Source organism: Danio rerio, chromosome 4, assembly GCF_052040795.2.
Source record: "Danio rerio strain M-AB ecotype USA chromosome 4, GRCz13ab, whole genome shotgun sequence".
In the NCBI taxonomy this organism is placed as follows: domain Eukaryota; kingdom Metazoa; phylum Chordata; class Actinopteri; order Cypriniformes; family Danionidae; genus Danio; species Danio rerio.
The window spans coordinates 4,669,417-4,697,197 of NC_141024.2; the positions used below are offsets into that span (position 1 = coordinate 4,669,417).

At 35.8% G+C, this 27,781-nt stretch overlaps 2 protein-coding genes across 21 annotated transcripts in view; one reads left to right on the forward strand and one right to left on the reverse strand.

Annotated features, from left to right (window-relative positions):
* Positions 1 to 27,781, reverse strand: part of cd9b (CD9 molecule b) — a 142,369-nt gene that overhangs the window by 76,607 nt on the left and 37,981 nt on the right. For 9 of the 17 annotated variants that reach the window (XM_088649756.1, XM_088649751.1, XM_088649762.1 and 6 more), the window contains exon 3: positions 12,074 to 12,137. The gene's annotated coding sequence lies outside the window, so the exon portion shown is untranslated. Of the gene's footprint in view, positions 1 to 12,073; positions 12,138 to 19,217; positions 19,357 to 27,781 lie in introns of all 17 variants that reach the window. The other 8 variants (XM_088649752.1, XM_088649750.1, XM_088649760.1 and 5 more) reach the window with 1 other exon arrangement.
* ano2b (anoctamin 2b) overlaps positions 1 to 27,781 on the forward strand; it is a 94,563-nt gene that overhangs the window by 43,624 nt on the left and 23,158 nt on the right. For all 4 annotated transcript variants that reach the window (XR_015942096.1, XR_015942097.1, XM_087247243.2 and 1 more), the window contains 5 exon segments: positions 18,436 to 18,510; positions 18,967 to 19,168; positions 20,176 to 20,287; positions 20,521 to 20,578; positions 22,311 to 22,411. Coding sequence is in view for 2 of the 4 variants with exons in the window: in XM_087247243.2 (XP_087103369.1) it covers positions 18,436 to 18,510; positions 18,967 to 19,168; positions 20,176 to 20,287; positions 20,521 to 20,578; positions 22,311 to 22,411 (548 nt within the window). In the remaining 2 variants the exon portion in view is untranslated.

Sequence of the window (27,781 nt, forward strand, 5' to 3'; positions counted from 1 at the left end):
CACAAACGGATATATTTTGAAGAAACCTGAAAGCCATTAACTTCAGTAGTAGAAAAACGAATACTATTGAAGTCAATGGTTACAGGTTTCCAACATTTTTCAAAACTTCTTCTTTTGTGTTCAACAGACAAAAAAAAAAAAAAAAAGAAGCTCTGACTTGAAACAAGGAGTAAATGATGACATAATTTTCAGCTTTGGGTGAACTGTCTCTTTAATCAGTATTTTGGGGATGCACTGTGATTCCTAAATACAATTTAATATGTAATCAAATGATTCTTATTCTGAAAGTAATTCATATTAAAAATAAATATCTATATAAAATATTGTCGCACCATACGATAGACCTGTTCAGAAAAGGAGGCATGATGTTGTGGCACACTTTTGTTCAGATCGAAATGACCGCTGACCTAATGTGTAGCCTATTTTTTGGGCCATTGCGTCCACAGATTTCAATCCGACACTTACATTATGCAGCTTTTTGTCATTCTTATGTTTAGCTCCTCTGTCCCAGATATCATGGCCCACGGACAGTCCTGACCTAGATGTTGTGCAAAACCTTAAATAGAGACTATACCCCCTAATGACTTCATACAAAACAGTTTAGGAGAAGATGTCGTGTTTCATTAATAGAGCAATGCAGTTTTTGATAACCAGATGTTGACAATTTAAAGGGGTAGTTCACCTAAAAAATAAAAATTTGCTGTTGATTTACTCATCAAACATGTAGTTTTTTTTTTTTACATTTAAGAAGATTTTTAGCTGAAATTGTGGTCTTTTATAACTGTGGTGATTTATAAAACACTTGAGATTGGATACTCTGGCATTACTGGCATGTTTTTTCAAGCATTAATAATAATAATTTTAAAAACCCTGTCATGTCTGGTCAAAAAACAAACAAACAAACAAACAAACAAAAAAACTTGCTGGTTGAATAAAAGTAACTTAAATTCAGAATTTGTCAGGGGTGTGAATAATTTCAGGCTTGACTGAATATCCAGCACATATTTGCTGTCAAATATTTGTTTTAGATCCTGGGAGATGCTCATTTTCTGACTGCTTTTCTGGAGTCTATGTTGGAAAAAGCAAAAACCACGGGATTTCGTGACTGAGCGCTGACAGACCTCCTCGTGTTTCTCACAGCTCATTTAGATCACCACAAGGCCTCGCAGAACAAACCAATAAATACTGTAGAGGCAGCAAGTCTAGGAAAAAAACCTCCAGATCACTCATTTGAGGCTGCCACATGGTGTGCGTGTGTGTGTGTGCGTGTGTGTGTGGTTTAAGGAGACTGCGAACAGAGCACATGACGAGAGGCGTTCAGTTCAGGGAGTTATAATGAGAATGTGTCTGATTATTTTTCCTAACGCACAGGCTGAGTGTGTTTATTACATGCTAAAGTGTGACATTTTTCTATTAGAGATTGAAAAAGAAGGTCAAATTGAAGAAATGGGAATTACGGGACAGGTTTGAAACACATTCTCGCCAGCAGAGCGCGCTAGACTCCATACAGTCAAACCCAAATGTTTTTAAACACCTACTACAACATTTCTCATTACATGTGCTATGGTTTAGAAAACGCCAATAACATGATGAGAACTCACAGTCAAATAGCAATCTGATATATGATAATATATATGCCAATTACCTACAGTTGAAATCATAATTATTAATAAAATTCTTTGATTTTATTGATTTATTTTTAAATATTTTCCAAATGATGTTTAACAGAGCAAGGAAATTTTCACAGTATGTCTGATAATATTTTTTCTTCTGGAGAAAGTCTTATTTGTTTTATTTCGGCTAGAGTAAAAGCAGGTAAATAAAATTTTAAACACCATTTTAAGGTCAAAAATATTAGCCCCTTTAAGCTATTTTTATTTTGCGATAGTCTACCGAACAAACCATCATTATACAATAATTTGCCTAATTACCCTAACCTGCCTAGTTAACCTAATTAACCTAGTTAAGCCTTTAAATGTCCCTTTAAGCTGTATAAAAGTGTCTTGACAAATATCAAGTCAAATATTATTTACTGTCATCATAGCAAAGAGAAAATAAATCAGTTATTAGAAATGAGTTATTAAAACTATTATGTTTAGAAGTGTGTTAAAATCTTTTCTCCGTTAAATAGAAATTGGGGAAAAAATAAACAAGGGTGCTAATAATTCTGACTTCAACTGTATATGACATGCAAGTTCTTGTTTGGATTTGGATATATGTCATTTGCGTTACACATATTTCAAAGTAATACAAAAATAGCCATTTACACATATATATATATATATATATATATATATATATATATATATATATATATATATATATATATATATATATATATATATATATACACACACACACACACACACACACACACACAGTTGAAGTCAGAATTATTAGCCTCCCCTTTGATTTTTGTTTTCTTTTTTGAGAATTTCCTACATGGTGTTTAACAGAGCAAGGAAATTTTCACAGTATGTCTTATAATATTTTTTCTTCTGGAGAAAGTCTTTTTTGTTTTATTTCGGCTAGTATGAAAGCAGTTATTAATTTTTTAAAACCCATTTTTGGGACAAAATTATTAGCCCTTTTAAGCAATTTTTTTACAATAACTTGCCTAATTACTCTAACCTGCCTAGTTAACCTAATTAACCTAGTTAAGCCTTTAAATGTCACTTCAAGCTGTATAGAAGTGTCTTGAAAAATATCTATTAAAATATTATTTACTGTCATCATGACAAAGATAAAATAAATCAGTTATTAGAGATGAGTTATTAAAACTATTATGCTTAGAAATATGCTGAAACAATCTTCCCTCCATTAAACAGAAATTGGGGAAAAAAACAAACAGGGGCGCTAATAATTCAGGGGGGCCTAAAATCCCCTAATTTCTGTTTAGCGGAGAGCAGATTTTTTCAACGCATTTTTAATCATAATAGTTTTAATAACTCATTTCTAATAGCTGATTTATTATATATTGACAGTAAATAATATTTGACTAGATATTTTAGGCTCTTTAAAAGCCTTTACCACATATCAATGCCATCTTGGGAGATATCTTTAGGACACATTAGTGACGTTTGTTAATAAAATGCAGCACACCCTTTGCGTGGCTAATTTTAGAACAAAATGTCTTCATCGCCTCCAGAAGCAAAGTAAGGGAACATTCCTCATTATCTTTGAGGAGGAGAGTTGGAAGCGTGCATCTGGCTCAGGAGAAGATAAAATGCTTGACCTTTAACTGTTAGTTGTTATTTGTGAGTTTTTCATTGCTGATTTAATAAATTATGAATTCAGTTCTGTTCACTTCTGGCCTGAAGGACTAAATCTACTATATACAGTGTGCAAAACATCCTTCAGTACACTGATTTCAGATTTTTATGTCAACAAAAGTGTCTCTTATACTGAAATTCCTTAATATAATAATAAATTAACCAAAATGGATTATATGAACATTGAAATATACATTTATTTGTGCGTTCCGGATTTAATTTTTAGTAAATTCTGTGCTCAATAAGATTTTCTAATATTATATTATACTATTATAGACTAATAGCATTTACATGACACTGCTTTTTATATAAAAACTGAAATGTTTAATAGATTTTGACTAATTATTTACACTTTAAAAATGTCAATAAGTCAAGACAACAAATATTATTATGTTGCTTTAACTTTTTCTATTACATTATAATTTTATGATTATTTAAGTTAATCTATAAAAAGTTTAACTTATTATTTTTAGTAAGTTTGACTGACTAGAAAAGTTCATTTGATTCAACTAAAAAAATTAAGGAAGCAAGAATTTTATAACAGCGTACACAACAAGAACATCTAAGCCATAGGTCTTAAACTGGATACCTGGAGAGCCGCAGCTCTGCATAGTTTTATTCCGACCCAGCTCATCCAAACAATCAAGGTGTTCAAGACAACTACAGATTATTAAGCTGGCTTGAGTTGGAGGTGGTTGGAGCTAAACAATGCAGAGCTGTTGCCCTCCAGGAATTAAGTTAAAGAGCATAGATCTAAGGCAGGGGTGTCAAACTCAATTCCTGGAGGGTCGAAGCCCTGCACAGTTTAGCTCCAACCCTGCTCCAACACAAGCCTGTAGGTTTCAAACAAGCCTGAAGGACTCAATTAGTTTGATTAGGGTTGGAACTAAACTGTGCAGAGCTGCGGCCCTTTTGGAACTGAGTTTGACACCTGTGATCTAAGGAGTCTGAAAATATCTGGGTCATACTTTATTTTCGGTCCGATTGTTAATTTTAAGTTATATTGCATCTACATGCCAACTAATTCTCATTAGATTATAAGTAGACTGTTAGGTTGGGGTTAGTGTAAGTTAACATATACTTGCAAAGTTTCTTATAGTCAGTTAAATGTCTGTTGAAGGAGCCGTATCAACAGATGTTAAGCAGACTGTCTACTAATACTCAAATGGACCATCAAAATAAAGTGTTCTGAAAAATAACCAAGAAGCACTTACATTTATTGCAATTATTATGCATGTTTTGTAAACAACAAAAAAATAATAATAAAGTACTTTTATAGCCTTCTAATAACCATAAATATGACAGATTAGTAAAAAAAAAAGTGACATCAAGCTAATATCTACACATATCAGTATCGGCCGATAAATGCTTGTTTTTCATTTTGTTATTGGTTTGATTTAAAAAAAAAAAAAAAACTTGGTAGAAATTTTGGTTATTTCCACTGATTAAAATTGCTTCAGATGTGTGCTGCTGGAAAAATATGGTTTTGTATATACACTCCCTGACAAAAGTCTTGTCATTGGTTCAAGTTGTAGGAGCAAGACATCATAACTTGACTTCTAGTTGATCATTTAGAAAAGTGGCAGAAGGTAAATTTTTCAGATGAATCATCTCTTGAACTGCATCCCAATCATCGCAAATACTGCAAAAGACCTACTGGAACCCGCATGAACCTAAGATTCTCACAGAAATCAGTCAAGTTTTGTGAAGGAAACATCATGGTTTGGGGTTACATTCAGTATGGGGGTGTGCGAGAGATCTGCAGAGTGGATGGCAACATCAACAGCCTGAGGTATCAAGACATTTGTGCTGCCCATTACATTATAAACCACAGGAGAGGGCAAATTCTCCAGCAGGATAGCGCTCCTTCTCATATTTCAGCCTCCACATCAAAGCTTCTGAAAGCAAAGAAGGTGCTCAAGGATTGGCCAGCCCAGTCACCAGACATGAACATTATTGAGCATGTCTGGGGTAATATGAAGGACAAGGCACTGAAGATGAATCCAAAGAACTTTGATGAACTCTGGGAGTCCTGCAGGAACGCTTTCTTTGCCTTTCCAGATGACTTTATTATGAAGTGATTTGAGATGTATGGATGCAGTCCTCCAAGCACATGGAGGTCAGACACAATATTCATTCTGTTTCCACTGCAGCATGACTTTATATTCTATACTAGACATTATTTCTGTTAAATGTAACAACATTTTGTCTAAGCAAAGTCAGATCTTACTGTTCTAATTAAATCATAAAAATTAAGGCATGATCATATTTTATTTTGGTAAAATAAGCGTAATCTAGAGGCCTTTGCCTTTCATATGAGCCACTTCAGATACCAAATGATTAACTAGAAGTCAAGTTATTATTTGCTGTTCCTAAAACTTGGATAGTTCACAAGACTTTTGTCAGGTAGTTTATATATTGGTTATCGGCTTCCAAATCTAAAGAATTATTGTTTATTTGTATAAATCAGTTATTTTATATCAGTGCCTCCCCACTTAAAATGCAATAATCATGTTAAGCAACAACCATTGTTTTCAGAAAATATATCTACATTTAATTGTGTTTGTATTCTGTTCTTAAAAGTCATTAATTACACTAAAAGCATTTGAAAACTAAGAAATAAAATGCACTTAATGTCTATTATGCAACTCTTACGCAAGGCGAGTTCCAGAAGGCATGCAGACACACCTGTCTGTGCATTGTGGTTTACCTCGTCTTAAATGTCATGTAATTAAAAACCTTTATGCTATTTGAAAGCATATTTACTCAAGAACCAAAACTACTGTGTGTAATATAATAACCTTTGTTTTCTTCAGATATTACGTCTCGGATTGTTTGTTTTAGTACCCAATTGGTAAATTCAGCCATTTAAGTGAGCACAAACCTCCCTGATTATGCGAAAAAACATCTGACAATAAAGAAGAAAAGGTTATGCAATTCTAATGAAAGAAGAGTTTCATTTGTTTGTCTGATTTTATTAGCATCTGATCACGATGCTATCAAAGTCTGAGCAGGAAGTCTGGGACATTTAATACACAGTCTGGCGTAATTGAATTGTCCATCCAGGTCTTTAAATGTCATCGGTCTTCTGTTTAATCTATGGCCTGGTGTGTTCCCGCACAAGCCGTTTATTAGGAAGATCACAAGAGCATGTAGGTTTCTTTAGCGTGTAATCCTGGTCTGGTGGTCTCAGATCTGCGCGCGGAGCTGGAAGGAGATGAGAGTGTGTTTTAAAGGGATTTCAAATCTGTCAGATGGGGCTCACGTCAGATTATTCTCGTCTTTACTTTATCTTCGAGTCAAGCCGCTCTTAATGGACCTCTGCCTTTTTCTCACTCTTAAAGATCCTAGAGGTGGCTGTCAGTCCACCACACTGTAAAAAATATCGATAAATCAGCAATTTTTCATATTTTTTTATTATTATTTTTAATTCTCCCCATTTATTTATGCTTTTAAATTGCATTACGTGACCTTGATCTTTCTGTCAGTACCTTATAACCTTGATAAGTTCAAAAAAAGTTACTTTTAATAACATTTTTAATAGTTTAAAGTGATATATTGTCTGGGTTGGTGTTGCATATTATGCTACAAAAACTCTGTAACAAGTTGACACTACATTTTCTTTTATTTATTTTTATTATTTATTTTATATTATTATTATTTTTTTTTTTATTTATTTACAGACTTCTCTTTATTATTATTATTATTATTACTAAATATTTATTTATTTTAATTTTTTATTTTGTTGCAAAATAAAATAAATAAATAAATGCTCTGTTAAAAACATAATAACAACAAGGAGCACAAAATATAAAGGAAAATAACATAATAATAATAATAATAATAATAATAAATATTTTGAAATTAAAGGACGAAAAACTTCAGTTGTTTTATTTTGGTTTCTGAAGTATTTGAAGCCACTCTCCCTCCTTAAGAATGAAAACACCTTAAAAGAGGGCCTGCATTTTTTTTTCCATTTACACGAATTAATATGATATTTACCCAAAAATGAACCAAAATTTACAACATCAGAGAGAAAAAATAGAAATCACTTTTATTTTTTATTTACTGCAAATAATATGCTGTACTAAACAGAAAGAAATATAGTATACAGTATACTATTTATATAGTATAAAACAGCAAAAACAAAAAATCCAATAAAACCAAGGTTACACATTTAAAATACTATAGTCATTTATAGTAAAGGGAAATACTTAGCAATAACCATTATATTGTACATATAAATATATGTTTACAACTCTTCATTAATGAATTACACTACAAAATGCAGTATCATTAATGAGTATCATGAACTAGTAGTAATTACCATAGTATACTTTAGCCTTTACTACAGTAAACTAATATATATATATATATATATATATAATTTTTTTATATTTAATAATATTTTTAATTTTTTATATATTTATATTTTTTTATATTTCCCAAATTATACTTAACAGAGCAAGGAAATTTCCACAGCATGCTTGATAATGTTTTTTTTTTTCTTTTGGAAAAAGTCTTATTTGATTTCTTTCGGCTAGATTAAAACCAGTTATTAATTTTTTAAACACCATTTTAAGGACAATATTATTAGCCCCTTTAAGCTAATTTTTTTTCGATAGTCTACAGAACAAACCATCATTATGCAATAACTTACCTAATTACTCAAACCTGCCAAGTTAACCTAATTAACCTAGTTAAGCCTTTAAATGACACTTAAATCTGCATAGAAGTGTCTTTAAAAAGATCTAGTCCAATTTTATTTACTGTCATCATGACAAAGATAAAATAAATCAGTTATTAGAAATGAGTTATTAAAACTATTATGTTTAGAAATGTTATGAAGAAATCTGCTCTCCGTTAAACAGAAATTGGGGGAAAAAAATAAACAGGGTCTCTAATAATTCAAATTCTAATATATATATATAAAATCTCCCACAGTCATCAATCAAACAAGATGCTCGTGTCAGCCCAATGATTGTTTGGAGACATCACCAACCAGAGCGAGAGGTGGCAGTAACGCACCAAAAAGTTTGTTGTCGACCACCATAAAACAGGAAGAAGAAGATATCGTCATTCTTGCCATCATATGGATTTACTTTCATCCGCTAGACACTTATTTACCATCACTTATTGGTTCGCGATCGGTAAATGTAGCTTGTGTGGACGCTACTGCGCTGCTTGCCTAAAATAATAGCTTCGCTACAGAAAAGCTATTTGACTTATAATGTAGCAACATTACCGCCAAGCTACTGAGAAATGTAGTTAAGCTAGAAACGTCACTACTTGTAGCAACGCTACTGCCCAACACTGTATGTCTTATACATTATATGATTTCAGACTACTTAAATGTTAATAAAAGTCACTTTGTTAAACTGTAGAGTTGAATTTTCCACGTCAAAAGTCGACAGAGCTGAAATCAACATCCCATAATGCAATTCACAACCATAAATAAATAGAAAACACAAAAATACGGATGTTTTCTCACAGTGCATTCTGACATGTTCACCGTTCAGCCACAAATGCGATGGCTTCACTAATGCTTCTGCATCGTGTGGCAGCTTACGTGTTATGGGTTTGCTAGCGTGGGCGCTGGCATGCTTCCGGTTTTGTTTGCACTCTCCTCGGGCTTACAGTATTGTGGATGGTGGAGGATTGAGAGAACGGGCCCGTATGGTGACGTCAACGTGAACATGGCATCGCTGCAGAGCGACATATGGTCGTGGAGGAAATCCCCGCTCTGGTGATCCTGTCACTAATTTCCCAAAGGGATTAGCGTGGGCCTGCTGGGACGCTGGTGGGCTGTACGAATGTGCTTGTGAGGGAGTGTTTGCTGACCAGGCGCTAACAAAACCTGAGCCCATTGACATTTCCATGTCAGCGGGGGTGATGTCAGGTTGACATGAAGTCTCATCGGTGAAGATTTTGCTATAGGAGTGATTTATTTTCTCTGTGATGAAGTATAGGAACTGCTCTGGGTTCCTTCAAGAGCTTTTCAGTGAACAGTTTCTTAAAGGGGACCAATTATGCCTCTTTTTACAGGATTTAAAATAAGACTATGATATGCCTAGAGTGTATATGTCAAGTTTCAGCTCAAAATATCACACAGATAATGTTTTATAACGCTTAAAAACTGACCCTTTTAGGCTTTGATCCTAATTGTGCTGTTTTGATGACTGTCGCTTTAAATTCAAATTAGATTGTGCTCTTTTTAAAAGAAGGCGGAGCTACAAATGCCTATGTGTCAGCATAGTGGCAGATTCAAACACAAGACTGAAGTTATCGGTGTGAAAAACTGAATAGGCAGTCTATGGAGACTCCAGTGTTCATTTGTGCATCCTAAAACTCCTTATCCTCAGTATGTACTGCACAAAAACTATAAAACTAAGGTTCTTTAGGTGATAAAAAAATTCTTCACACAAATAAATCAATGATTGTTTTAATAAATGAACACGGAAAGGTTGTTTGGAGAACCAAAAATTGTTGATTTAATAATATTTCTAGGGGCGACGCAGTGGCGCAGTTGTTAACACGTTCGCCTCACAGCAAGAAGGTCGCTGGTTCGATCCTCGGCTCAGTTGGCATTTCTGTGTGGAGTTTGCATGTTCTCCCTGCGTTCGCGTGGGTTTCCTCCGGCTACTCCGGTTTCCCCCACAGTCCAAAGACATGTGGTACAGGTGAATTGGGTAGGCTAAATTGTCCGTAGATTAGTGTGTGTGTATGTGTGGATGTTTCCCAGAGATGGGTTGTGGCTGGAAGGGCATCCGCTGTGTAAAAACTTGCTGGATAAGTTGGCGGTTCATTCCGCTGTGGCGACCCCAGATTAATAAAGGGACTAAGCCGACAAGAAAATTAATGAATGAATAATTTTTCTAGATTTATAAAAATTAAGATTCTTTATTGGCACCGATAGCTTCATTAAGAACCGTTAAAATCCACAAGAACCAGAAGCTGTGACCGTTTCTTTTCTTTTTTTCTGTATTGTGATGCAGTTCATAGAGAAACGGAACATTAAATGAGAAAATAGTGGGTGTGGTTTGTTTATTATACTGCGAGCTGATTGGATGTAGTAAAGTAGGCGTGTCATTCAAAAAGATCAGGAAAAGGGTTTAGGGAGAGTCATAACAACCTAACAGACTCCTCCTCCTCACCATTTCTGTTTGTTTTTAACACAGGGAGGGGCGTAATCAAGTATATTAGCCACGCCCAATCTCTCAGACAGACTTGATCTGAAAATTGAACTGAAAACAAACAGGAAGTGCATTTTCAGATTTCAATTAAAGATTACAAGGGCAAACTTTTTGTTCCTGAAAGACATGATAAGATAAATTGCTCACCACAAAACTAGCGATGCGAGCTAACAAAACCATATGGTTAGTTTTGAATTTATTGACAGTACAAAAGGTTCTAAATTATAGGTTCTAAAAAGAGTTCACAGTGATGGCTTAGGACCATTTTTGGTTTCTTAGGGTGCTTTCACACTTGGTTCATTTGCCCAAGTTCGATTGTCTCCCCCTGCAACCTCCTCGGTTGGTTTGTGTTCATACTGTCTTTTTTCCTTCTGAACCCTGGTACGCTTGCGTCATCGAGCCGCTGTTTTGTTTTCAACCACTCCTAGTTGACGGTCACGAAAGCAAGCACCTAAATAGAAAGACATCTGCACATCACGGTCATTCTGCTTTAACTGAAGCTTTTGGTTTTTGGAGGAGATAAGCAGACATCACTGTGTTTGCCCTGGCTCTGTCCCACAGGTATCACCAAGATATGAAACATGACACAGACACACACAGACACACACACACACACAAACAAACAAACGTTATGAAAACGATAGTTTGTTTTGCAGTTGGCGGTTCACTTTTGTTATTTGGTACGATGGCATTCACATCAGAAGTGAACCGTACTAGAGTTCGCATGAACCTTACCCCAGACCACCTATTTCAGGCAGACTCGGGTACGGTTAACGGGTGCGCAGAAGACACGTTCACTTTAGCTAAACGTACCCTTCTATGACGTCAAACAAACCCGGGTGCGGACCAAAAGTGCTAGTGTGAAAGCACCCTTAAAGAGCCTTTCAATGATGTGTTTGGTATCATATTCATTTTTAAGAGTGTACTGTCATGTTACGTTTCAAATCTGATCTTTTACAAAGACTTTAAAAGCATTGCGATTTGTATTGTGGGAATCATAGTAAGTTTTTCTCAAGAGTGAAATCATCTATTCTCAAAACTAACAATATACAATCTGTTACTGGGGTGTTACCTTTTTAAAAGGTAAAAATTTTGACTTAAAAAGGTCCAAATAATACCTCAAGGGTCCATGTTAGTGCCTAAAAAGCGCAAAAGTGTTCCTCTTAAAATACTTAGGTACTAATATGTACCCTTGAGGTATTAATATGCACCTTTTAGGTACAAATTTGTCCCTTTTGAAAAGGTGCCACCCCAGTGACAGATCGCGTGCATTTTTTTCTGACAGTGTACGTAAACTGTCAAAACAACAATATCTTTCCTTATTATATTGTCTTCGGCAGGAGCTTTTTATTTAAGCTTAAGGAAGTGATCTTCTCCATGCAACAGCTGTCCTACACAGGGGCATCTGTGGAAACCCACATCTGTGCAGTTGCAGTTGAATTAATCTATATCCGCTCTATAACTGCTGACCTCAGACAACCATCACGCAAGCAGATGACTAAACATGATTCTCCCTTCACACGTTTTTGTTAGTGCACTGACCTGCTCCTAAAGTCTCCCTGCCTTTGAGTTTAACTCACAGGAACAATGACAAAAACAAAAACTTACATAACTGGAATTGGTGTTTTTTTTTTCATGGCTCCTTTCGGCATCGCTTCTCAGTGCGTCAAATCTGCAATTTAAAAATACAAAGTGTTAATTATTTAAAAAGCGTGCCACCTGTCGACTTCATCTCTCTTTTACAGTTTTCATAATGTGTCTGATTGCATGAATAATTAATTCCATTCCTCTGCATCCTTTTGTTTTGCTTTTTTGCTATCGGTAAGCTTGCACGGAATCTGCGGCTGTGGAAATACGTGGAAAGATTCACAGATTTCATCCGAATTCAAACGGCCCACATTCATTAAATACTACAAATCCTCCTGTACTGCTCTGCCTAAACATGCTTTTCCCATATATAAACGTACTGCACAGATTTGTACTGGGAAATATACGGTTGAAGTGTTTTTCTTTTTCAAATATTTCCCAAATTAAGTTTAACAGAGAGAGGAATTTTTCAGAGTATTTCCTATAATGTTTTATCGGTTGGAAAAAGTCTTATTTGTTTTATTTTGGCTTAAATAAAAGCTGTTCTTAATTATTTTTAAGCCATTTTAAGGTCAGTATTATTAGCGCTCTTAAGCAATATTTGTTTTGGATTGTCTACAGAACAAACCACTGTTATGAATTGCCTAATTACCCTAGTTAAGTCATTTGCTGATGTCACTTTAAGCTCAATACTAGTATCTTCAAATATTGTCAAATATTATGTGCTGTCATCATGGCAAAGATAAAAGAAATCAGTTATTAGAAATGAGTTATTAAAACTAATATGTTTAGAAATGTGTTGGAAAAAAACAGACAGAAATTGGGGAACAAAATATACAGGGGGGCTAATAATTCTGACATCAACTGTACATCTAGAAAATGCAAAAACAGGGAAAAATGTTGTTTAAAATATCAGAAAGTTGAATACATTTAGCTTTTTTTTTGCTTTGGAATTCTCATTTAACTCTTTGTAACTGTAAAATCCATTAATAGTAACTTCTGAGTTAAGCCTATAGCAGTATTTCCAGCGTATTTATTACATGCATATGGCACCTGGCAGCATATTTGTGGTATCTGACGCTTTGCTTTATCCTTGTGCCAAATGCAGTGACACTTCCTATGAACTTCACATGAAGTCCTGCAGCACAGTGTGACTCTCTGAATAAGAGAGAATCACGGTGATCTAATAAGCTGAAATAATGATTCATTGGATTTACTCATTTTGTTTGAGGTATGTAGTTGTAAACAATTTATATGGGCTGAATTTAAGGACACAAACATGTTCAACTTAATTTGTTGGTTTAAATCCATCACATGTAAATTGTTTGCAACAACTTGGCTGAAAAAAAAAAAGTAAATCCATTTAATCCAATTCAAATTTTGTGAATCCAATTATCATTTTAAACATTTAAATTGTGTCACATTCCTTCAAAACCACTAGGTTTTACCCATTTGTCCTAAAACAAGTTTTTAATACTTGAAAATAATCAACTTTACTCACATCACAGCCCCAAAAATACAAGTTAATTATCATTTTAAACATTTGAAATGCATCACTGTCCTTCAAAACCACTAGATTTTACTCATTTGTTATTAAAAAGCTTTTTTAAAAAAATCAACTTTACTCACACCACAGCCCCAAAAATACGAATGAATTATCATTTTAAACATTTAAAATGTCTCACTATCCTTTAAAACCACTATGTTGTACCCATTTGACCCTGTAAAGTTTTTAATAATTAAATACAATCACCTTTACTCTCATCACAGTGCCACAATACAAATTAATTATCATTTTAAACATTTAAAACGTGTCACTATCTTTCAAATTCATGAGGTTTTACCCATTTGTCCATAAAAAGTTTTTAATAATTAATAATAATCAAATTTATTCACATCACAGTGCCAAAAATACCAATTAATTATCATTTTAAACATTTAAAATGTGTCACTGTCCTTCAAAACCACTAGGTTTTACCCATTTGTCCATAAAAAGTTTTTAAAAATTGAAAATAATCAAATTTACTCACATCACAGTGCCAAAAATGCAAATTCATTGTCAATTTAAACATTTAAAATGTATCACTATCCCCCTAAACCACTAGAGTTTACCCAATTTTCCTTAAAAAAGATTTTAATATTTGAAAATAATCAAATGTATTCACATCAAAGTGCCAAAAATACTAATTCATTATCATTTTAAACATTTAAATTGTGTCACATTCCTTTAAAACCACTATGTTGTACCCATTTGTCCCTAAAAAAGTTTTTAATAATTGAAATCGATCACTTTACTCACATCACAGTGCCAAAATACAAATTAATTATCATTTTAAACATTTAAAACATGTCACTATCTTTCAAATTCATGAGGTTTTACCCATTTGTCCATAAACAGTTTTTAATAATTGAAAATAATCAAATTTATTCACATCAAAGTGCCAAAAATACTAATTCATTATCATTTTAAACATTTAAAATGTCTCACTATCCTTTAAAACCACTCTGTTGTACACATTTGTACCTATAAAGTTTTTAATAATTAAATACAATCACCTTTACTCACATCACAGTGCCAAAATACAGATGAATTATCATTTTAAACATTTAAAACATGTCACTATCTTTCAGATTCATGAGGTTTTACCCATTTGTCCATAAAAAGTTGCTAAAATGTAAAATAATCAACTTTACTCACAGCACATCCCAAAAAATACACATTAATTATAATTTTAAACATTTAAAATGTGTCACTACCCTCCAAAACCACTAGATTTTACCAAATTTATCTTTAAAAAGTTTTTAATAATTGAAAATAATCAACTTTTCTCACATCACAGTGCCAAAAAATACTAATTAATTATCATTGTAAACATTTAAAATGTCACTATCTTTCAAAACCACAATATTTTACCAAATTTGTCTTTCAAAAAGTTTTTTAAAATTGAAAAAAAATCAAAATTACTCACATCACAGCTCCCAAAATACAAATTCATTATCATTTTAAACATTTCAAATGTGTCATGATCCTTTAAAACCACTATGTTGTACATATTTGTCCTTAAAACAGTTTTGAATCATTAAAAATAAATCAACTTTTCTATGATAACTTGTGGGAATAGGTCAGGTCAGTTTTGTTCAGCGTAGCATCTTAAATGCATGAGTGCTGAAGCTCCTCTCATTATAGGGGTAGGGGTTTGTGTGCTGAGCCCGTAAGCGGCACAATTGCATGACCCATATTTGTTATTCTAAAGCTGTGGCATGTTAAACGCTGGGCCTGGTTACACTCCACAGGTCTTTGAGTGCATGGGTTTAGTCATGCACTGTGCTAGGTGGTGCTGTTTCCTCATAATGAGCCTAATTGCAGAAGGTGGATATATTTTCAGTGTGTAGTGTCAGCATTTGCCACCGAGGCCTTGCAAAACCCTCTAAATCTCCATTCATCCACAAATACGAGATGGGATCTGTTCCAAACCCTAATGAGCTAACTAACTAGACAGCAACACAGGCAGGCTCATAATGCAAAGCCGTGCAGAGAGCAAAATTGCATTTTGGCCAAATTATGATCATGCAGGACTCAGTATATCAGCACAGATAAGGCCAGAATGCATTACGCTGAAACTGGGGGAGAATGTTTATTTATTATTGGAAATGCATTAATAATGCTTCTTGGAATTTTATTGCTAAAGGTGGAGTTGGAAATGTTTTGATTGATGAATAAGAAGAGAGGTCGTAAACATATTGATGGAAACATTTTTAACATCAAATATTGAGAAGCAGTTTTCAGTTTTGTTTGGTTATTGTTAATTTAAAGATACTGGCCAATGTCAACTATTAAACGACCTCAAAGCTTAAGTTTTTCTATAAAGATTTAGAGTTGAAGTTTTTACTTTTGAAACCTGACAGTTCTGTAACCTCAGGTTAATGAGCAGATGAACGCCACACATCCGTTGTTTCGTTTTAGCACAGCTCCAGATAGTGAACAGTAAGAACTGTTTGTGCACTTGCTTCTTCGGAAAGCTTGCTTGTCAAACACGATGGTAATGAGATTTTTGCAGGGATGTTATTTATGACTTGAAAGCTATAGAAGCCGCCTCTTAACATTCCTGTGGCCTGCTAATTCATTTCCCTCCGATTTCCGCAGAACTCAATGTGAATCCACTTTTTCTCGTGCCTGTCATGTAACGTGTATTCCACCGAGGAACATATGTTTTGATCCACCGTCCAGAGCTTGACAATGAAGGAAGAGCAACCCTAATGGGAACGGACCACCCTCAGGCTTAAGTTTTCCGAAGGTTCTCGTGGTTATTTTTGGCTTGATGAGGTTTGATTTAAACGCATAAGAAGCGTTTTAGATTGTTTTGCTCTCTGGAATATTTTCCTGGTGTTGGCCGGATGTTTTGGAAATATTATGTGTCATTAAATGTACGGAATGTACAGAACTTACTGTAGAGGAAGGACGGGTGTTAATGGCTTTACTGTTGTCATGTTTGTACAATGTTTTGCCTGGTTAAATCATGTCCCTGATAGGTCACTACACAAGCAACTGATGTAAAAATGAAAGAGGCATTGCTCCCAAGAAGACAGAATGCGTGCATGCAAACACTGCTTTTCTTAAAACTCTTTTTCAAGTGTTTCAATAAAATATCTGAACATTCTTGACATAAAATTCAGACATAAGATATTGTATATGCATCATATATGCATAACAATAAATTTAATTTGCATATAAACCATATTAAATGCTAGTAAAATGTCTTCTTGGGTGTTTTATATGACACTAGTGAAAATAAAATGTCCAAATATCTTCATTTTGATGTAATAAAGAATTATGTTCTTATTAAAACATTAAAAACATAAGTGGACAGGTATTTAAAAAGTTATTTAAATATTATTTTTAAATATTAAAACCTTCAATTATTGCCTGGCAACATTCTTGATATCTATAACATTTTAATAACTCATAATGGATAAATGGTACAAATAGGAAATCCTATTGGTTTTCAAGGATAGAGACATATTTTAAATGTTTAAAACAACAATTAATTTGTATGTTTGGGGTCTGTGCTGTGAGTACATTTGATTATTTTCAATTATTAAAAGCTTTTTAATGACAAATGAGTAAAACCTAGTGGTTTTGAAGCATAATTACACATTTAAAATGTTTTAAATAATTAATTGGTATTTGGGGGGCTGTGGAGAGAGTAACGTTTTTATATTAAGTTATTAAAAACTTTTTTAGGACAAATGGGTAAAACCCAGTGGTTTTGAAGGATAGTGAGAGATTTTAAATGCTTTACCCGATAGTTAACTGGTATTTTTTGGGGCTGTGCTGTGAGTAAAGTTGATAAAATCCATTTATTAAAAACTTTTTAAGGAGAAATGGGTAAAAGCATAGTGATTTTAAAGCATAGTGACAAATTTTAAATCTCTTAATTGATAAATAATTGGTATTTTTTGGGGCTGTGCTGTGAGTAAAGTTTATTATTTTTAGTTAATAAAAACTTTTTAAAGACAAATGGGCAATAGAGACTTTAGAGCAGTGGTTCTCAAAGTGGGGTGACAATGAAGGGGGGGGCGGTCGCCTGGTGATTTCCAAAAATCTATTTATTTTTATTAAACCATAAGAATTACCATATCTTATCTGAAGAGAAAAAATAGTTGTTTATAATTACTATATACTATATGGTTAGTATATAGTTACTACAAAAAAAAAAATTCAATGAAGAATAGACTTGGGTCTATTGGTGTGTGTGCCATTGCATGTATAACCACTGTATTTATAACCACCTCAGAGGATATCGGGGGTCGCGAGTCACTGGCATTGTAATTGGGGGTCTGTGCTATGAATAAAGTTGATTATTTTAAATTATTAAAAACATTTTAAGGACAAAACAAGTGGTTTTAAAGGACGATGACACAATTTTAAATATCTAAAATGATACATCATTTGTATTTTGGCGGCTGTGCTGAGTCTTTTAATATGCCCTTAAATGTCTGTTCTAAAGTTGCCTGGAAACATTTCCTGACATGTAAAAAGTCCACTGAATGACATTTTAATAACTAATTAATAATAACTCTAAGTACACATGGGTAAAACCTAGTGGTTTTGGAGGATAGTGACACATTTTAAATGTTTAAAATGATAATTAATTGGGATTTCCTCATATGTAAACAGTCCTTACATTGAATGACATTTTAATAAATTATCAGTAAATCAAGGCAAAAATGCCATACAGAAAAATAAATCTTGTTTCTAATCTTGTTTTAACTGTGCACATTCAATTCAAGGATGTTTATATATATATATATCTACATTAAACTAATCAAAAAAATAATTGCAGTTTCCTTAAATATCTCCAAATCTTTCTTTCCATTCACAGACTGGACATGAGAAGCTAACATGGAGGGACAGACTGCCTGGATATCTAATCAACATCTCCTCCATTCTGTTCATGGTAAGCATTACACTGCAATAAAATACATTACGAAGATTTTTGTCTCTTGTTTGTAGTCCAAATATCTAAAAGTCTTAAATCAAGATGCATTTCTTGACAATATTGTCTTGTTTTAAGAAATAATAAGTCAAAATTAAGTGAGTTTTTCCTTAAAACAAGCAAAATAAAGCGCCAACGTGGTAAGCAAAATAATACATCAAAAGGAAAAACAAGATTATTTTGCTAACCTTAATCCCATAAACAGATTATTTTCCTTGTTTTAAGGAAAAACTCACTTCATTTGGGCATATTATTTCTTTAGATTTATTTTTTCTCATCTATAAAATGCTTCTTGATTTAAAAAAAAATAAATATTTGGACTAGAAACAAGATAAAAAGCATTTTATGCAGTCTATCCTTCCTTTCCTGTGTTCATACTGGGCCATATTTCTGATTTCTCTTCCTCTCTGCCTGTAGTTTGGAGTGACGTGCTCTGCAGTCTTCAGCGTCATCATTTACCGAATCACCATCTCCGCCCTTATGGCCATGAGCCCAGACCCTGATGTTAAATCCAACGTGAGGGTGACCGTCACAGCCACTGCTGTCATCATCAACCTGGTGGTCATCCTCATTTTGGATGAAATCTATGGCATGGTGGCTGCCTGGCTAACAGAACTGGGTGAGTTTTACCAGCACCACCCATATCGCACAGCCTCAGTATTACTCACTTTTGGTCAACTTTCTTTTTCGGATGCCCTTCTTCACCCCACCAACACTGCATGAATCTTTGATTGAGCCAGAAAGCCGGGCTTGTCAGTTAGCCATCATCGAGATTTCCTTAAGAGATGTTTTAATAAATGAGGGCCTCTGTGGAGAAGTAGAAAGCGTGTGTTATCGTCTCGTGAATAAGACATGGGTTTTCCTGTACTTCGTTGATTTTCACTCTTAAAGTCTGACCACATACACTCTAATGCTTTAACCTACTTCTGAACTCATTAATTCATGCCTGTTTGAATATGACCATGACTTGCTGGAACTTGGGCGTTTTCTCCTCAAACGTACATGCTGATGTTATTGGCAACATATCCTTAAAGGCGCTGTGTGTTAAGTTTTTGACTCTTCTAAAGCATAAAAATACCATAATATGTTTGAAAATATTTAAGGAACAGGCTGAGTGAGCATACTTGTCTGAAAAACAATGCTAAAGTCTGATAATATGCTTTAAAAATGTGCATTATGTGTCAGAATGCCTGTCTACGTTTAGGTCATTTAACTCGGCCAATGGCAGTTTACTGCACAACATGGGTTCGTTCATTGAATAATACTCATGCGTCACATTAAACGCTCATCTGGAAGTGATATAGAGTGTGACCAATAAAACTGAGAAATCCAAACACAAGTATTCACAAGACACATCTTAGTCCGTGTTAATACACCAGGTGGAAATGCTCTCATCTGACCACTTGCGACGGGATCACTGCAAATGCATGTTAATTCCAGGAAGCAGGAGTCTATAGGACTTTTAACCTTACGACCAGCTGAACAGAAGTTGCTAAAGAGAAACATGCCGGGACACATTTTTAGCCACCCATGTTAATTATACTTGTCAGGTTTTTCAAACTGCGTGCGGTCTATCCAGAACTCATCTCTCTGAACCCTACATAATATCACTTCATGTGTCTGCAGAGATCCCGAAAACTGAGACCAACTTTGAAGAGCGTCTGATTCTGAAGGCTTTCGTCCTGAAGTTCATGAATGCCTATGCACCAATCTTTTACGTGGCCTTCTTCAAAGGGAGGTAGGTGGACATTTGCCAAGTTCAGCCCCAAAACATTAAAAAATCATAATAATTAATTGTGGGAGATAATGAAAAGCACACAAACACGCACATATTCAGCCTCTGGCGTAAAGTCTGACTGCTGCACAAACATCTGGCTTCAAATAAGACAGGCATGTGACCCTTGGCACTGACTGTCTTGGGGCAAGACATATCCCGTAACCAAGAATTGTGTGTGTGTGTGTGTTTTACAGGTTTGCGGGCCGCCCTGGTGACTATGTATATGTCTTTCATGACTATCGAATGGAAGAAGTGAGTATGATTTTTTGAAATTATTAATTAGCACTAAGATATCATGTTCAGCATGAGATGATTTACAAAAATGAACTGGAAAATGTGACTGGAGTGATTAAAAATATGCATTGCTTGTCTCAGAGTAAAGTGCAACACTGTGTTGTTTTTCACTCAAGCAGCTCATGTTTCAGTGTTTTTAGTCTTTCGCAGTGGCTCAATTCTTAGTAATTCAAACATTGAATAGATTATAACGTGCATTTAGGAACGCAACACGCACCAAATTCCCAAATCTGTAACTAAAAACTCTTATAAACTAACAGTAGTCGACAAAAGAGTTCACCAAATGAGACCCTGGAGCACAAAACCAGTCTTACTGTATGGTGCACATGTATATTCTTAGCCAAAGCCAAAATAACAGTCAAAATGATTGTTTTGCATATGTTTTACTGTAAATATATAGAAACTAAGCATTACAGAGCACGTGGACAACTTTAAAGATGATTTTCTCAGTATTTACATTACAAACCAGGCTCAATGTGAATACGTACCCCTGTACACATTTCTGGACAGTGCGAATTGTGCAGCCAGAGGTATATTTCGTCTTTAAAATGAATGCTACGGGGTGGTATGATGACGCCGACGGCTTTTGTTTATTTTCAGTCTACCAGCTGACTCGCCGCGGACTTATAGCAGGGTGAGAACATGGTAAGATCTGAAAACGTGGTAAAAATCAGACAGCCACAAGGACTTTACTTCTTTTTTTTTTTTGCTTTTGAAAACACTATCGGTTGGGTTTAGGGAAGGAGGTTGGCGGGTCAATTGATGCTTTCGAAAACACTATTGGTTGGGTTTAAGGAAGCAGATGGGCGGGTCAATCTGTGCTATTGAATACACTATCAGTTGGGTTTAGGGAAGGCAATGGGTGGGTCAATCTGCTTTTGAAAACACTATCGGTTGGGTTTAGGGAAGGAGGTGGGTGGGTCAATCAGTGCTTTTGAAAACACTATTAGTTGGGTTTAGGGAAGTAGGTCGGCTGGTCAATCTGTGCTTTTAAAAACACTATTGGTTGGGTTTAGAAAAGGTGATGGGTGGGCCAATCGGTGCTTTTAAAAACACTATCGGTTGGGTTTTGGGAAGGAGGTGGGCGGGTCAATCGGGGCTTTTGAAAACACTTTTGGTTGGGTTTAGGGAAAGGGTGGGTGGGTCATCCTGTGCTATTTAAAACAATGTTGGTTGGGTTTAGGGAAGGCGATGGGTGGGAGGATCAATCGGTCGGTCAGTCAGTCAGCTGACAGCACCCTCTGGTTGATTTACATGAGAAGAGCAGGCACAGATGGCAATCGTGAGAGCAATTTGAGATCTGAAAAAGTGTAGAGTGGGCTCTGGTTGATTCGCGGAAAAAAAAACTGCAAAAAAAAGTACTTCCTGGGATATATTTTGTGCTCTCCAGAAATTTATACATGGGTACGTATCCATAATGAGCCTGGGTTGTTAGATTAGTTTTGAACCCTCAGATTACAGATTTTCAAATAATTCTATCTCTGCCAAATATTGTCCCATCCTAACAAATCATACATTAATGCAAGCTTCTTTATGCACTTTTCAGATGACGTATACGTCTCTGATTCAATTTCAAAAAATAGTTGAGGATCACAAATCACCAAATGTTTACATTCGAAAAAAATCACAGTTGTTTGCACATTTTGCAACCATTTTCAATATCCCAAAAACATGTAACTCTTTTTCCCAGTGTGCTCCTGGTGGCTGTCTAATTGAGCTCTGCATCCAGCTCAGCATCATCATGTTGGGGAAGCAGCTTATTCAGAATAACGTCTTCGAGATCGGCATTCCGTAAGTTCCCGCTTGTCTCCGTGGATCTCATAAAACAAGCTCTACCTCTGAACACAATAGCTTTTTTATCTAGAAACCTTAGGAAGATCATTGCGTCAGATAAACAATAAACGCTGCTGCCCGAAGTTGGTTTATAACAACAGGAAATCCTGAGAGGGTGATGTGGCTTCGCTCCCACTGTCTGCTCCAATGCCTGGTTTTTCCTTTCGTCGATTCCTTTTACTCTCTCTTTGCACGCAGACAAAACTTTCTTCTTTGTTTTCAAATAGGCCAGATTCCAGTCTTGGTACACATGTTTGCACAAGCCATGCATCACGTCACTAATAAACAAGATAATATGCAAATCGTTGTGACTTATGGTTGTGGAATTGAATGGAGTAACGTTTGTACTTGTAAACACAGACAAATCATCTGAGGTGTCATGTGTGCTGCATGGTTTCTAATGCAATTGGCATGCATGCATTATTTCTCATGCATACCAAAGATTGCAGGAATCTGGCACATGACTTCCCATGGGTAGCTCAATGGACATGTAACTCATGGCCATTCAGAATCCCTTTTTAACCTATTTCTCTTTGCAAGAACAACCTTTTCTCAATGTGATTTTTTGCATCCATATCGGTGTAAATCTCTTTAATGTGTGCACTACAGAATGACACATCCTGTTGAACGTGAGCTATCTGATGAGCAGGAACACAATTATTTATGATTCATAGCGTGACTCAGAGTCATAGATTTCGGTCAATTTAAAAGTGACTCACAAAACACACTTTCCAAGCCAAGGTGGCACTCAAAGCACTTGCTGCCTGCGGCTCAACTTATATCTCTCATTTGTACACAACCCAAAAAATGTCCTTTTAAGAGCTACAGCAGCATCTCCAGTCAGATGATTGACAGCTATTCTAATGTTCCTCTTTTCCTCTCTTGTCTTGTTTGGCCGTACTCTAGTTGTAAACCATGTGTGAGCTTGTATAAAGCCTGTGTAGTGCGCCAACAAGTCTATGGCATGCGCCAGAAACTCGTCATTGCAGTTGACCTTTCTATCGCACAGCTTCTCTAGTGTACTTACAGTAAAGTGCCCTTATTTCAAAGGTTTCTAATTTAGTTTTAGAAATCCCCTACGTTGTGTTTATTATTTAGAAGCATGTACATTTTCTTTTTAGATACACTACAACATCACCTTTTTCCCAACACTAGTAGAGATGGTTGGTTGAGGTTTCCGGTCTCTCTAAACCTCCCTAAATAAATGGCCAAACTGTTTTGATAGGTCAGATGACCCTGCTCTGTTGTGATTGGTCAGATTACTCTGTGTGTTTTGATTTGTCAGATGGTTAATTGCAGCTCTGATTGGTCAAACTGACTGGTCCTTTGTTGTTGGTCAGATTTACTGGTCTGTTGTGATTGGTCAGATTGACTGGTCCTTTGTTATTGGTCAGATTGCCTGGTCTGTTGTGATTGGTTAGATTGACTGGTACTTTGTTGTTGGTCAGATTTACTGGTCTGTTGTGATTGGTCAGATTGACTGGTCCTTTGTTATTGGTCAGATTGGCTGGTCTGTTGTGATTGGTTAGATTGACTGGTCCTTTGTTATTGGTCAGATTGCCTGGTCTGTTGTGATTGGTTAGATTGACTGGTACTTTGTTGTTGGTCAGATCTACTGGTCTGTTGTGATTGGTCAGATTGACTGGTCCTCTGTTATTGGTCAGATTGTGTGGTCTGTTGTGATTGGTTCGATTGACTGGTACTTTGTTGTTGGTCAGATTAACTGGTCTGTTGTGATTGATCCGATTGCCTGGTCCTTTGTTATTGGCCAGACTGAGAGGTCTGTTGTGATTGGTCAGATTGACTGGTCTTTTGTTATTGGTCAGACTGACTGGTCTGTTGTGATTGGTCAGATTGACTGGTCTTTTGTTGTTGGTCAGACTGACTTGTCTGTTGTGATTGATCAGATGACTCTGCCTGTTGTAATTAATTATGATTGGTCAGACCGGTCAGTCTGTTGTGATTGTCAGATGGGCCAATCTATTGTGGTTGGTCAAATTGTCAAAGCCTGCTCTCAGGGGCGTCGCTGGCCGGTACTGGCCCTATGACAACATTTCGAGAGGGTTTCGGATGAAAGTGAAGGGGTTGGGGGGTGGGGGTTTGAGTCACTGACAAAAGTAAAGAGGGTTCGTGGATAAAAGCGCAGAAGAGCCTGAGGAGGAATGCGATGGGAGTGGGTATTGCAGATATAGCTGATTGCTAAAATGTTGTGATTAGTTAGATGGCCAATGTCAGCTCTGATTGGTCAGATCAAATAGTCCTTTGTGATTGTCAAATGGGCCAGTCTGTTGCAATTGGTCAGATGGCCAATGTCTACTCTTAACTGGTCAGATTGAAAAGTCTGTTATGATTTTTTCAGATGACTGCAATTATTACAATTCGTCAGATAGCCCTGTCTGTTGTGATTGGTCAAATAACTATACCAAGCTGATTGGTCAGATGGCCCAGTTGCAACTAGTTTTCTATTTATAGCATGAGTTAGAAACCAAAAACCCATAACCATATATTCATTTCAGCTCAGACAAGCAGTAACAGTGGCTTTATTCCATTATTATGTTGTTGTTGTTACAGTCCTGTGTGCACAGGAAGTAAGACTGGAGTTACCAATGACTCCTTTTTTTATGAGAAGCACAAACCATAATTGGGCCACTTTAAGATGCAAAACTGCAGTCCAACACTTTCTCCCTTACAGTTCTATGAATACTCATCTTGAGCTTCTGTTTTTTATTTTGTGGGTAGGGGGACACGCAGAAGTGGGGTTTATAGCAACTGTACCATGATTGAGGACGACTCGATATCCCCCCTGACCTACTTAACCCATCTAATCTCCCCGCAGACCAATGATAACATGCAAAAGGCTGCTTCTTTTTTTTCAAATCTGTTTTAATTGTCATTGACCACAAGTAGAGGTTCGCGTGTGACTCGATGCGCATTCCCAAATGCAAATGCATGGCAACATCTGGTAAACGAGAGCTTTATCACGGATGGAGGAAAGCACTTATGATACAAAAGCATGCATTAAAAAGTAATGTGCTGGAAAAGGCTGTAGTTTTGGAGACTAAATAATGCAGCAGATGCATTTGAAGGGGTTTTATCGGGAGCGTTAATAGGCTATAGATGGATGGACCACATGGAGCATTTCGTCCACTGTATTTGGCTGCTTTCAATGTGAGCTGTCATGCTCTCGTGCTTGCTCTCCTGATGAGGACTCTCTAAACACAAGTGATGCACGTGGAACAACTTAGAAAAAAATCCTCAGGTTAAATTGGGTCAAAACATACCTTGTGGCTGCGATCGCATGGCAGCAATTAAAATGCTTTTATAGTGAAAGCTATCCTGTTGAGCTCTTGAATTTTATAACTTGGGCCATTATTTCAAGTTTTCTCCTTTTCAGAGCCCACTTAAACAAGCAACCTTTTCTTCATGGCTTTGAAATCCCAGACAGTTTAATAAGGGGTTTAAGAGAGGTTTGTCTTATAGCTCTAAACACTTTTGGGAGTTATTTATGGTCTCCACTAACTGACGAAGGTCCTGTGATCTCCACCGGCTCTTTTAGGTATTGTCAGGTGTTTTTGAGTTATAACAGCAATATTGGGGAGTGCTAATAGCGCTGGGTGCATTGTTGGATTTTAGCATTGAACCGTTTTCAATTGAAAGTGGAAAACTTGCTATGCATTTTGACATTTTGTTGGCCTTAAAACACAAACGTTTAGGAATTATTATTGGTCTCCACCGACTGATGAAGGTCTTGTGATCTGTGTCAAGTGTATTTGAGTTATTACAGAAATATATTGGGGACTGCTAGTAATGTTCGGTGTTTTGGTGGGTTTTAGCATTGAATTGAGAGATTTGGGGGCAATTTGAACAGTTTTTAGGTAAAGGTGGAAAAAATGTTATGCGTTTTGACATTTCGGTGGCCTGAAAACACAAACTTTTGGGAATTATTGATGGTCTCCACTAACCGAAAAAGGTCTTGTGATCTCCACCTGCTCTTTTATTTACTGTCAGGTGTTTTTGAGTTATAGCAGCAATATTAGACACTGCTAGTAATGCTTTAATAGCATTGAACTGTTTTTAATAGAAAGTGGAAAACTTGTTTTGCATTTTGACATTTTGGTGGTCTTAAAACACACACTTTTGGGGTTTATTTATGGTCTCCACCAACTGATGAAGGTCTTGTGATCTCCACCTGCTCTTTTATTTACTGTCAGGTGTTTTTGAGTTATACCAGCAAAATTAGACACTGCTACAGTAGTAATGCTATAATAGCATTGAACTGTTTTTAATAGAAAGTGGAAAACTTGTCATGCATTTTGACATTTTGGTGGTCCTAAAACACACACTTTTGGGGTATATTTATAGTCTCCACCAACTGATGAAGGTCTTGTGATCTCCATCTGCTCTTTTGGTTATTGTCAGGTGTGTTTGAGTTATAACAGCAATATTAGGCACTGCTAGTAATGCTAGGTGCATTGTTGGGTTTTAGCATTGAACTGAGAGATTTAGGGGCAATTTATACACTGCTTTCAGATGAAAGTGGAAAACTTGAAATGTGTTTTGACATTACGGTGGCCTGAAAACACAAACTTTTGGGAGTTATTTATGGTCTCCACTAACTGGTGAAGGTCCTGTGATCTCCACCGGCTCTTTTAGGTATTGTCAGGAGTTTTTGAGTTATAACAGCAATATTAGGGATTGCTAGTAAAGCTAGGTGCATTGTTGGGTTTTAGCATTGATTTGAAAGATTTAGGTGCAATTTGAACACTGTTTTCAGGTGAAAGTGGGAAAATTGCCATGCCTTTTGACAATTTGGTGGTCTGTAAACACCAACTTTTGTTAGTTATTTATGGTCTCCACTAACCGACAAAGGTCCTGTGGTCTCCACCTGCTCTTTTAGGTATTGTCAGGTGTTTTTGAGTTATAACAGCAATATTAGACACTGCTAGTAATGCTTGGTGCAATGTTGGGTTGAATTGAGAGATTTGGGGGCAATTTACACTGCATTCAGCTGAAAGTGGAAAACTTGGTAGGTGTTTTGACATTTTGGTGGCCTAAAAACAAACTTTCCCCATGTAAATTACATCTTGGTGCAAATTACAAAAAAATAAAGTTGTGTGCATGTATACTCAGTCTTTTACAAAGTCACATCAGCACTTACTGATGCACAAAGCAGCGTTTTAAGCCGTTTTCCTGGATCCGTGTGAATGGGGTTTGTTTTCCTCCAAGTTTTTGACATCTTTGTCATAGGTTATGCATAATATATATTAGTGCACATACCAGAATTAAAGTTAGGTTTAGGGTTAGGATTATGGCAGATAAATGCTATTT